Genomic DNA, 13,331 nt, shown 5'->3' on the forward strand with positions numbered 1-13,331 from the left:
CGTTAGCCAGAGTGGATTGGAAAATGATGGTTATTTCTTCCCTTTGCAGCTTGGAATCCATTTTTTTTTTTAGAGATACAGCACTGAAACAGGCCCTTCGGCCCACCAAGTCTGTGCCGACCATCAACCACCCATTTATACTAATCCTACATTAATCCCATATTCCTACCACATCCCCACCTTCCCACAATTCTCCAACCACCTACCTATACTAGGGGCAATTTACAATGGCCAATTTACCTGTCAACCTGCAAGTCTTTGGCTGTGGGGGGAAACCAGAGCACCCGGCGAAAACCCACACGGTCACAGGGAGAATTTTCAAACTCCGCACAGGCAGTACCCAGAATTGAACCCGGGTCGGTGGAGCTGTGAGGCTGCGGTGCTAACCACTGCACCACTGTGCCGCATTTCATCTGGGCCTGGTGGTTTATCTACTTTCAAAAATGCTAAACCCCTTAATGTTTGTTCCCTCACTATGTTTACCCCATCCAATATTCCACACTTCTACTCCTTAACTACGATGTCTGCATTTTCCCTCTCTTGTGAAGACAGCTATGAAGTATTCATCAAGAACTGTTTTCACACTCAAGTTACCTTTTTGGTCTCTAATTGACCCTACTCTTTCTTTAGTTATCCCCTTGCTCTTTATGTATTCATAAAACGTCTTAGAGTTTTCCTTGATTTTACTGCCAATATCTTTTCATGCTCTCTCTTTGCTTTGTTAATTTCCTTTTTAATTTTACCCCTGCACCTTCTATACTCCTCCAGGCTTTCTGCAGTATTGAGCTCTCAGTACCTGACATAAGCTTCCCTTTTTTAGCCTTATCCCACTCTGTATGCTCTTTGACATCCACTGGGGTCTAGATTTGAGAGTCCCACTCTTTTTCTTTGTGGGGACATATTTGTTCTGAACCTTATACCTCCTGCTCAAATGCCTCCCACTGCTTTGACATTTACCTTCAAGTAACTGTTTTCAGTCTGCTTTTGCCAAATCACCTCAACTTAGAAAAATTGGCTTTACTCCCAGCAGTGTAATTGCCCCTTTTCTCCCCTCAGTTCAACCCATATGGCCTCATTTGATGATCCGTCTAGCATATCATCCCTCTTCAGAGCTGTGATTGTTTCTTTACCCAATATTTTAGGCTGCGTTTGCTGACAACGCAACCACTAGGTAGCGCAGTATTGGCACATGTACAAATGCAGCCTCATCAACTGAGACGTCACTGTCTGCGACGTCTCAGACAGCTGCCAGTAACAAAGATGGCACTGCTCAATTTGTCACAAAAAACTAATTAAACCCAAACCTTCTCAATGGCTGCGATCACTGCCTCCATCCCATCCTCAACACAATCCCGCTCCCTCCTGTGCCTGTCTGCTCGCCGGTCGCTCCCCACTTCACTGCTTCCTGCTCTCAGCCACTCGCTCCCCAGCTCGCTGCTTCCCCCCCTTTAGCCACTCGCTCCCCACCTCACTGCTTCCCCCCCTTTAGCCACTCGCTCCCCACCTCACTGCTTCCTCCTCTCAGTCACTCGCTCCCCAAGTCGCTGCTTCCTCCCCTTCAGCCACTCACTCCCCGCGTCACCCCATTACCCTCAGTGGCTCCTTCTCTGCCGCTTCTCCGGGTGGCAGTTGGCTGGGGGGGTGGGGGGGGAGGGGGGCTAGCGGTGAAGCAGCTGAAGCGGCGATGCGGGGAGCAAGTGGCTGGGGGGTGGTTAGGTGAGGGGAGGTGCAGAAGTGGCAAGGCCGGGAGCGAGTACCCAAAGCAGCAAGGCCAGGAACAAGCGGCCAGTGGGGGGGGGGGGCGTAAGCGGCGAGGCCTGGCGCTTGCAGCCATTGAGGGGTGAAGCATGCTCGGACGTCATTATGTCTGGCATCATTGTGTGGTGATATTGGTGCGTGCATGCGCAGATTCATATTGGCAAGCTGACAAACGTTTCGGCGCACTGATGACATTGGCGATCGCTCTGCGCATGCTTTGCGTCCCACTCTATCCCATTTGAAACCCTATAACCAGGAACATTGAGCTGCCATTCGTGTCCTTCTTTAAGCCATGTTTCAATAATAACTATCTGTACTCTCAGCTCATCTGCCTTATTCACTAGACTCCTTACATTGAAGTATTTACTACCAATCACTGAACAACTCCCTCATTGTCTATTTCTAGCCTTTGTTTCCTCTTTCTTCCATACTTGCTTACTAATTTTGGTGCTAATTGGGGTGCCAATCAAGCAGGCTGCTTTGTCCTGGATGCACCCATCCAGGCAAGTGGAGAGTATTACATCACACTCCTGACTTGTGCTTTGTAGATGGTAGACAGGTTTTGGGGAGTCAGGAGGTGAGTTACTCGCCGCAGGATTCCTAGCCTCTGACCTGCTGTTGTTGCCACGGTATTTATATGGCTACTCCAGTTTAGTTTCTGGTCAATGATAGGCCCTAGGATGTTGATAGTGGGGGATTCAGCGATGGTAATGCCATTGAATGTCAAGGGGAGATGGTTAGATTCTCTCTTGGTGTAAATGTTCATTGCCTGGCACTTGTGTGGTGCAAATGTTACTTGCCACTTATCAGCCCAAGCCTGGATATTGTCCAGGCCTTGCTGCATTTCTACACGGACTGCTTCAGTATCTGAGGAGTCACGAATGGTGCTGAACATTGTGCAATCATCAGCGAACATCCCCACTTCTGACCTTATGATTGAAGGAAGGTCATTGATGCGGCAGCTGAAGATGGTTGGGCCTAGGACACTACCCTGAGGAACTCCTGCAGTGATGTCCTGGAGCTCAGATGATTGACCTACAACAACCACAACCATCGTTCTTTGTGCTCGGTATGACTCCAACTAGAGGAGAGTTTTCCCCCTGATTCCCATTGACCTCAGTTTTGCTAGGGCTCCTTGATGCCATACTCGGTCAAATGCTGCCTTGATGTCAAGGGCAGTCACTCTCACCTCACCTCTTGAGTTCAGCTCTTTTGTCCATGTTTGAACCAAGGCTGTAATGAAGTGAGGAGCTGAGTAGCCCTGGCCGAACCCAAACTGAGCGTCACTGAGTGGGTTGTTGCTAAGCAAGTGCCGCTAAACAAAATTAAAGCGCATGGGATTGGGGGTAATATACTAGCATGGATTGAGGATTGCGTAACAGTCAGAAAACAGAGAGTAGGAATAAATGGATCATTCTCAGGTTGGCAGGCTGTGATTAATGCCACAAGGATCAGTGCTTGGGCCCCAGCTGTTCATAATCTATATCAATGATTTGGATGTGGGGACCAATTGTAATATTTCCAAGTTTGCAGATGGGAAACTTGGTGGGAATGTGAGTTGTGAGGATGATGCAAAGAGGCTTCAAGGGGATTTGGACAGGCTGAGTGAGTGGGCAGGAACATGGCAGATGGAATATAATGTGGATAAGTGTGAGTTTATCCACTTTGGTAGGAGGAACGGAGGGGCAGAGTATTCCTTAAATGGTGAGAGATTGGAAAGTGTTGGTGTCCAAAGGGACTGGGTGTCCTTGTTCATAAGTCACTGAAAGCTAGCAAGCAGGTGCAGCAAGTAATTAGAAACGCAAACGGTATGTTAGCCTTTATCGCAAGAGGATTTGAGTACAGGAGCAGAGAAATCTTTCTTCAATTGTATAGAGCATTGATGAGGCCGCACCTGGAATACTGTGTGCAGTTCTGGTCCCCTTGCCTGACGAAGGATATACTTACCATAGAGCGAGTGCAGCAGAGGTTCACCAGACTGATTCCTGGGAACCAAGAACCACTGCATTAATGTACCCAATAACCACTACGCCATTGTATCCATTAACCATTGCACCAATGTACCCAATAACCACTACACCAACATACCCATTAAGGACTACACCACCATATCCAATAACACTACTCCACTGTATCCAATGACAGCTACATCAATGTGCTCAATAACCACTACTCCACCGTACCCAATAAACACAACACCAGTGCACCAAATGACTACTACACAACTGTACCCAATGACTACATCACCATAACCATTAACCATTACACCCCGTACCTGTTAACCACTACAACCCGTACCCATTAACTATTACACCACTGTACCCATTAACCATTGTACCACAGTACCGATTAGCCACTACACTGCGGCACCCATTAACCACTGCACCCCCGTATGCATTAACCACAACATCAGGATACCAATTAACCACTACAACAGTATAGGTATAGTAGTTTGCCAATTATCCATAAGTGCACTGTACCCATTAACCACAAGACCAGCATACCCATTAACCACTACATCACCATTACCAATAAGCACTAGACCACCATACCCAATGACCGCAATACCACAGTCCCCGTTATCCACTCCACCACCGTATCCACTAACCACGACACCACCGTACCTATAACCACTATATCAGTGTCCCAATAACCACTATATCACTGTACCCATTAACTGCTACACCGCCGTACCCATTATCCACTACACCACTGTATCCATTAGCCACTACACTACTGTCCCCTTTAACCATTACATCACAGTACCCGTTAACCACTACACATCTGCACCTATTAACCACCAGATCACCAATTATCCATAAATGCTCTGTACTCAATAACCACAAGACCACAATACCTACTAACCGCTACATCACCATATCCAACAGCCATTGCATCAATGTACCCAATATCCACTCCGTCATCGTACCAAGTAGCCAACACACTACTGTACCGATTAAGCTCCACATAACTATATCCAGTAACCGCTATATTACTGTACCCAATAAGCACTACAAAACCGTACCCAAAAAGCACTCCACCACTGTACGCATTTACCACTACATCACTGTACCCAAAATCACTACACCACCACACCTATAACCACTACACCACCACACCTATAACCACTACACCATGTACCCATTAACCCTACACCACAGTACCCATTTAGTATTACACCACCGTACCCAATAACCACTACACCACCATATACAATAACCACTACATCACCGTACCCATGTTGGACTACACCACCATACCCAATAACCACTACATCCTGTACCCATTAACCACCACACCACCGTACCCAGTAACCACAGCAGCACTGTATCCATTAACCACTACACCACTGAACTCATTAATCACTAAATAGGCATACCAATTAACCACTACAGCAGCATACATATTAACCATTATAGTCGCTTGCCAATTATCCAAAAATGCTTGTATCCAACAACCACAAGACCAGCATATCCATTAACCACTACATAACCAAACCCATTAACCACTACACCATCATGAACCGGACGGACCACCCGGCATCGAACAGCACTGTGGGTGTACCTACCCCAAATGGACTGCAGCGGTATAAGAAGGCAGCTCACCACCACCTTCTCAAGGGCAATTAGGGATGGGCAATAAATGCTGGCAAAGCCAGTGACGCCCACATCCCATGAATGAATAAAAAAAAATATCCATTAAGCACTACAACTCAGCATACATTAACTGCTACAACACCATGAACATTAAGTACTACAATTCTGTATGAATTAACCACTACACAACCTTTCCCATTAGCCATAACTCTTCTCTACCCATTAACTATTACACCACCATACCTATTAACCACTACACCAACCTAAAGCCTGGCTCGGGTATAAAATTAAAACCCAACCTGGGCACGCCCCAACCACAGCCAACCCGAACCTGAACCCGACCCAAGCCCGAATCCTTTAATTATTTTTCGTGCCCGATCCGACCCGACACAAATATCCTTCATCCGTTTCGGCAGCAGGCTATTCCTGCAGATGGAGTTGTGGGGAATTTTGGTAAGCCTGATACTGTGACTTCCCGGAAGCAGCACTGTCCAGCCCGAATGCTGGACTCGGAATATAGACCCGACCCCGACACATGTAGTTGGGCTCGGGTTGGGTAGCCAGGCTATACACCAACCTACCCATTAAGCATTACGCCGCTCTACCCATTAATCGCTACACAACCATATCTATTAGCCACTACACCATGTACCCATTGGCCACTCGCTCACCATACCCATTAAACAGTGCACCGGCATACCGCTTAGCCACACCACTGTGCTCATTATCCAAGGCACCACTGTACCCATTAACCAACACACCAAAGTACCCCTTAACGCATAGACCAGCGTACCATTTAACCATTTAAACTCATCACTATCATAACCATTAACCATTACACCAGTGTACCATTTAAGCACACCAGCATACCCATTAAGCACTGCAAGTGGAGCTGGAGGAAAGGCAAGAAAGGGATTAGAGAGGAGACCTGCAGTAAAGGGTTAGCAGCGATCCCAGATGATGGGCCCAATGGACTCCTCCCCCCCCCGGCTATGATTTGCAGGAATCAGTTCACCTGAGGCTGCGCAGCACGCGGAGAGGAGGCGGGAAGCCCAGCAGGGAGCCGCTGATCACATGACCTCAACGACATGACATCAAACGTTCGTCTCCGCCCTGTTTGTGCCGGACGTGACGCAGGGAGGTGGTCTTGGCAGCGTACCGGCCCGTGGGTGGGAGAAGGCGGTGCCCGTGCAGCGGCCGGAAGCCTGATCCAGTGGTATTGGCCGCCGCGCCTCCCGATTCCATGAGCACCAGTTGCAGCTTCGGGTGAGTCCGCTTTAGTGTCAGCCCGGCCCGGGGGAACGGGACCCACCTGCATCCCTGCTATGGTCTGGGTCGAAGATCGGGTTTCCTGGGGGTGCCATCGTAATAGATGGGGGTGACTGGGGCCTCCCCCCCCCGAACTAGGGTCTACTTCCACCCTTCATAGGAACAGGTGAAGCTAGTTTAACTCCTTGAACCTGTTCTGTCATTCGGTGGGATCATGGTTAATCTGTGCCTTAACGCCTTCTACCCACCATGGTTTTGTGTCCCTTAATACCCTTATCTAAAAATCTTATCAATCTCACTTTTGAAAGTTGCAGCTAACCTCAAGTGTCACTTGGGCGAGAGTTCTTGGTTTCCACTAACCTTTGTATGAAGAAGGTTTTCCTGACCACACCCCACTGCCCGGATTGGCTTGGCTTGGCTCGGCTCTAATTTTAAGGTTATGTCCCCTTGTTCATCCATGGAATTGGTCACCCCCTTCAAAGAAAAGGTTGCAAGTTTGTCGAGCACTACTTGCATTGAAAAAATCTGTACTAACTCTCCACTGTTATCCCATATTTACTAATTGGATATTGAGTTATAGATTGTAAGAATTTGGCCATGACAAGTTAAACAAACTGAAGAACAATTTTTTATTTATTTATTTTATTTAGAGATACAGCACTGAAACGGGCCCTTCGGCCCACCGAGTCTGTGCCGACCAACAACCACCCATTTTTAAACTAGCCCTACAGTAATCCCATATTCCCTACCTACACTAGGGGCAATTTACAACGGCCAATTTATCCATCACCTGCAAGTCTTTTGGTTGTGGGAGGAAACCGGAGCACCCGGCGAAAACCCATGCGGTCACAGGGAGAACTTGCAAACTCCGCACAGGCAGTACCCAGAATCGAACCCGGGTCCCTGGAGCTGTGAGGCTGCGGTGCTAACCACTGTGCCATCCAGTGAGAATGAGAAGGATGTTTGAGGTGTGGTAATCCACAGAACCCGAACAACTGGGTGGATATTTAAAGCATAACATTCAATCATACAGATTATGATAATGCATATTGGATTTTAGCCATTATTTCACAAGATGAATTTTCGTACATCATTCTGTCATAGGCCTCACCTATGTCAACATTACATGTCATTAGGCATATGAGCATGTGTTGAGAGGAGACAATGTCTTTGCTTCAGACACCATGGGATGTTTTGCAACATTAAAGATCGTGTATAAATACAGGTTGACCTGGCCATTTGGGCTGATCCAGGCAGCACTTCTTCACAAAGGGTAGTGGAAATCTGGAGCTCACTTCCCCCAAAAAGATGTTGAATTGCAGGAACAATTGAAAATTTCAAACATGAGTGATACATTTTTGTTAGATAAGGGTATTAAGGTTTATGGGAACAAGGTGCATAAATGGAGTTAAGGTACAGATCAGCCACGGCAGAACAGGCTCGAGGGGCTGCTTCCTGTTCCGATGCCAGAGTGTCCCTGAACTCAGTCAATTTTTTTTATATTGGATTTTCAGGCAACAACTTCACCAATATTCAAAGACTGTAGGCCACCAAATGGTTTATGAGTCATAATGCAATGAGGTAGTACATGGTTTGTATTTGCAAGAACGTTAGTCATTGGCATGAGGCTAAGTGAAGATTTTAGACTGACTGTCCTTCACCAGTTTTGAAAATGATGGAGAAGCTTCCAGTTATGATATCGTCAGTTGATTCCTGCTTGCCAGTCTGTAGGGTTGGGTATGATTGTATGATTTTATGATTCTTGGGGCATCTGTCTACACCAACAGCTTGATAAGTAAATATCAAAGAAATCGGGAAAGGTTGCCCACATTGTGTTAGAATTCAGAAAACTAGTTGAAGGATAGCACTGGAGCAAATTTTTACTCAGTCCTATATATATTTAGAGAGTAAAACATTCCAAACACACATTGCTGTATCAATAGTGCCTCTTATGTGCTCAAGTGAAACCTCTGTTAATACCCACCACCTGTGTAAAATTAAATACAATTAATATACAATGAACAGATTGGGGGTCTTGATAGTGGGTAGATAAAGGAACATGGGGGGATCATTTTAACCAGGAGTGATTTTTTTTTTCCCACTTGTGTGCCTTACAGTGAGAAGGTGCTGTGTCTGCATTGACGAGGGCGACAGTTTGATTTGCTCCGTGGGACCTTCCCAATGTCGGAACTATCTGCCCAGGTTGTGCCCGTATTTCAGGGTGGGCAGCCGAGAGAAAGTGCCTCAGAAAACCATCAGACCAACTCGGTGAGACCTCACATTTCTCATTTAGATCTCCTACTTCAAAATTGCAAAGATTTTGTTGAGAAGTAAGGAGAAACTGTTTTTGTTGGCAGAAAGGTCAGTAGCAGGGCGGCACCAATTTAAGATAATTGGCACAAAACAAAACTGACGGGGTAATGAGCAGACCCTTTCTTTACATTGTGAGTTATGATGATCTGGGATGCACTGTCTGAAAGGCTGGTGGAAACAGATTCAATGGTAACTTTCAAAAGGGAATTGGATAAATACTTAAAGGAAAAAATTACAGGACTGTGTGCAGAGAGCAAAGGCGTGAGACGAAATGGATAGTTCTTTTAAAGAGCCGAATGACCACCTAAGCTATCTGATTCTATGATGTTTTGGTTTCTGATGAAAAAGTATAGATGATCACAATACGTCTGATTGATCAAGAACAATTTCTTGTTGATTTTAAATAGGGCTAGAGTTGTCAAACACATGCGAGTGTGTCCTGTTTTCAGGCGCAACTGTTAACTTGATTTTGGTCAGTGTTTGACAACTGGTAGAAATTCCAATGGATGCTGCTCTTTCTCTTCAATTACTTGTGTGTGCCAGTAATAGTCTGTTTTGGTAGTATCGATAAATTGCTTTGGTATTTGGACAATTGGTTTTTGCATTTCAAGATGTTGCATGTTGAATTTTTTAAAAAGCTTAACTTTTCAACATTCTTCTGATTTTCTGTTCTCGTTTCCAGTACAGGATGCTTGCTCCAAATATATAATTCCCCATAATGTTCTAGGAAATTACATCTTTAATTTTCTGAGAATTTTTTCCGACATGCCCTTTCTTTGTTGATGCACCTGGAATCTGAGCGCAACTGTGAATAGTTAGTGCAGTTGTGAAGCATTTTTATTTAGTGAATTAAAAAGGTAGGTCATTCTTGTCACATTGTTAGCATGGCAGGTGTGTTGAAAATGTTTTCTATTCGTTCATAGGATGTGTGCATCGCTGGCTAGGCCAGCATTTGTTGCCCAACACTAATTGCCCTTGAGAAGTTGTTGGTGAGCTACCTTGTTGAACCGCTGCAGTCCGTGTGGTGTAGGTACACCCACAGTGCTGTTAGGGGGGGGGAGTTCCAGGTTTTTGACCCAGTGACAGTGAAGGAACGGCAATATAGTTCCAAGTGGGGATGATGTGTGACTTGGAGGGAACTTGCAGGTGGTGGTGTTCCCATGTGTCTGCTGCCCTTGTCCTTCTAGGTGGTAGAGGTCGCGGGTTTGGAAGATGCTGTCAAAGGCGCCTTGGTGAGTTACCAAGCCCGTATGTTTGTGAAAAAATGTTGAAGATTTTTAAAAAATTCATTCATGGGATGTGGGTGTCGCTGGCTAGGACAGCATTTATTGCCCATCCCTGATTGCCCTTGAGAGGGTGGTGGTGAGCTGCCCTCTTGAACCGCTGCAGTCCATGTGAGGTAGGTACACCCACCGTGCTGTTAGGAAGGGAGTTCCAGGATTTTGACTTAGCAACAGTGAAGGAACAGCAATATAGTTCCCAGTCAGGATGGTGTGTGACTTGGAGGGAACTTGCAGGTAGTGTTCCTATGCATTTGCTGCCCTTGTCCTTATAGTTGGTTGAGGTTGCGGGTTTGGAAGGTGCTGTCTAAGGAGCCTTGGTGCGTTGCTGCAGTGCATCTTGATTATGGTACACACTGCTACCACTGTGCATCAGTGGTGGAGGGAGTGAATGTTTGTGGATGGGGTGCCAATGAAGTGGGCTGCTTTGTCCTGGATGGTGTCGAGCTTCTTGAGTGTTGTTGGAGCTGCACCCATCCAGGCAAGTGGAGGGTATTCCATCACACTCCTGACTTGTGCCTTGTAGATGGTGGACAGGCTTTGGGAGTCAGGAGGTGAGGTACTGTCTGTAGGATTCCTAGCCTCTGACCTGCTCTTGTAGCCACTGTATCTATATGGCTACTCCAGTTTAGTTTCTGGTCAATTGTAGCCCCGAGGATGTTGATAGTGGGGGATTCAGCGATGGTAATGCCATTGAACATCAAGGGGAGATGGTTAGATTCTCTCTTGTTGGAGATGGTCATAGCCTGGCACTTGTGTGGCACGAATGTTACTTGCCACTTATCAGCCCAAGCCTGGATATTGTCCAGGTCTTGCTACGTTTGTGCACGGACTGCTTCAGTATCTGAGGAGTCGTGAATGGTGCTGAACATTGTGCAATCATCAGTGAACATCCCCACTTCTGACCTTACAATTGAAGGAAAGTCATTGATGAAGCAGCTGAAGATGGTTGGGCCTAGGACACTACCCTGAGGAACTCTTGCAGTGATGTCCTGGAGCTCAGATGATTGACCTCCAACAACCACAACCATCTATGTATGTCTAAGATTGAGTATTTGGAAAGTTCATGCTACTTCCATACAATAGGTTCAGTGTTGTAGTTTAATAGCTGTCCAAGTGATTGGACTTTGAATTTTTGGTTCGATGGAGTTTGTAGGATGAATGGGTTTTATTCTTAAAAATTACTTTAGTCACCCACACTCCCGACTGTCTTTTTCGGTTTCTTTTCAATTTCCCAGTCTCTGTTGCTCGGCTTGATTATTTATCATTCTTGGGATTCTCTGTTCTCTGCCTAGCCTTCTCCTCTTATGCTTGGTATAGATTGAGATGCTAGCAGTCCTTATGACTTGTCTGTGGCTATCCTTCATGTACAACAAGACAATGAATGTCCTGAATAGTGACTGAGAATGAGAATAAGGGACATTTTTTTTTAGTTCTCATTTCTTCTTCCTCCTCACACAGCATCTTCACCAATGCATTGCATCTCGACGGTGCTGAGGCCAATTGTAGAGCCTCAATTGCTGCTGGAGCTGATGTCGGGCTAACTCAAGTTGAGAATAGAAACTGGGAGCTTCTGGTCATTACAGCATGGAAGGAGGCCATTCAGCCCATTGAGTCCATGCCAGCTCTTTGTAGAGCAATCCAGTCATTGTGCCCCCTTGTTCTAGATTCCCCCACAAGGGGGAACATCCTCTCAGCATCTACTATCAAGCTGCCTGAGAATCTTGTATGTTTCAATAAGATCACCGTTCGTTCTTCCAAACTCCAATGAATATAGGCCCAACCTGCTCAACCATTCCTCGTAAGACACCTCCTTCATCTTAGGAATCAGCCTAGTGAACCTTCTCTGAACTGCCTCCAATACAAGTATATCCCTCCTTAGATAAGGAGACCAAAACTGTACACAGTACTCTAGGTGTGGTCTCACCAATGCCCTGTACAGTTGTAGCAAGACTTCCCTACTCTTCTACTCCATCCCCCTTGCAATAAAGGCCAACATTCCATTTAAACTGAATTAAGTTGAGTTCAGCTGTGAATTTGCCTTCTTTGGGGCTTGCATTGTTTATCTCCCTTGAAAGATCTAACTGGAACTTTCTTGGTTTGATTATTGTCCTCAACTCGTACACATGTTTGCACTTTGACAATTTAAAAAATATTTTCCCTTTTCTTCATGTAACGCAAGGCTCTCTATTATCTAGCCCCAAGTTGTTGTTTTTTCTTCCGTGAATAAACCCAGATTGTGAATGTTTGTTGCTCCTTTGACAAGAAAGACCACCACAGTCTGATCCAGCTGCATTGTCTTTCTCTTGCCTCAGGTTGCTGAGACCTGTTTTGTGCTATAACTGCCAACCCGACTGAGTGCAGATTTTGAGTTTGGCCTGATCTGTGTTGTTCAGCTCAAGCTGCTTCTACTAACTGAGCTGCGGAGGGTTATGATATTGGATGGATTTAGGTGATGCAACTGCTGTTGATGGAACATCAATATATGGTGCATGATTGAATTGATGTCCTGGTATTTCATTGTTACTTTTCAGGGTTGGGGGTAGGTTTCACAGGCCTTGGTCTGGAAAGATTTATCTTTGCCTTGCCTTATCTGAAAGTTTGTGACTGTTGGGTGAATTGTTGATTTGCGAGGCAATGAATTTGATGAGCTAAGTTGCTTTTTTAAATGTTTAAACATATGAATTTGCAAAAATGAAATTAAAAACTCTATCATGACTCTCCAAGTCCTGTATGCCCATCACCTTTGTGCTTGCTGACTGACATTGACTGGCAATGTCTTGAAAATAAGGATAAAAAATTTTAAAATCAAATCCCTCCAGGCCCTTGCCTCCCTATCTCTGTAACCTCCTCCAATCTCTTGTGCTCCTCCAATTCCGACCTCTTGCACATTCCCAACTTCCCTTCACCTCACCCTTGGTGGCTGTGCGTTCAGCTGCCTAGACCCTAAGCTTTAGAATTCCCTCCCTCAACCTCTTCACCTCTCTACCTCTCTTTCCTCATTTGTCGCTCCTTAAAGCCTACCTCTTTGACCAAGCTTTTGATCACCTGTCCTTGTGTGGCTCAAAATCAAATTTTGTCTGCCCCTGTGAAGCACCGTGAGGTGTTTTATTAT

General features: G+C 45.8%; 1 protein-coding gene across 2 annotated transcripts in view; it reads left to right on the plus strand.

Annotated features, from left to right (window-relative positions):
* Window positions 1-6,482: 6,482 nt before the first annotated feature.
* Window positions 6,483-13,331, plus strand: part of psen1 (presenilin 1) — a 64,495-nt gene continuing 57,646 nt past the window's right edge. Inside the window, exons 1-2 of one of the 2 annotated variants that reach the window (XM_068039734.1) lie at window positions 6,483-6,620; window positions 8,741-8,891. In XM_068039734.1, coding sequence (XP_067895835.1) covers window positions 8,805-8,891 — 87 coding nt within the window. In that variant the 5' untranslated portion in view covers window positions 6,483-6,620; window positions 8,741-8,804. The remainder of the gene's footprint in view (window positions 6,621-8,740; window positions 8,892-13,331) is intronic. The other variant, XM_068039735.1, reaches the window with a different exon arrangement.

Source organism: Heterodontus francisci, chromosome 9, assembly GCF_036365525.1.
Source record: "Heterodontus francisci isolate sHetFra1 chromosome 9, sHetFra1.hap1, whole genome shotgun sequence".
In the NCBI taxonomy this organism is placed as follows: domain Eukaryota; kingdom Metazoa; phylum Chordata; class Chondrichthyes; order Heterodontiformes; family Heterodontidae; genus Heterodontus; species Heterodontus francisci.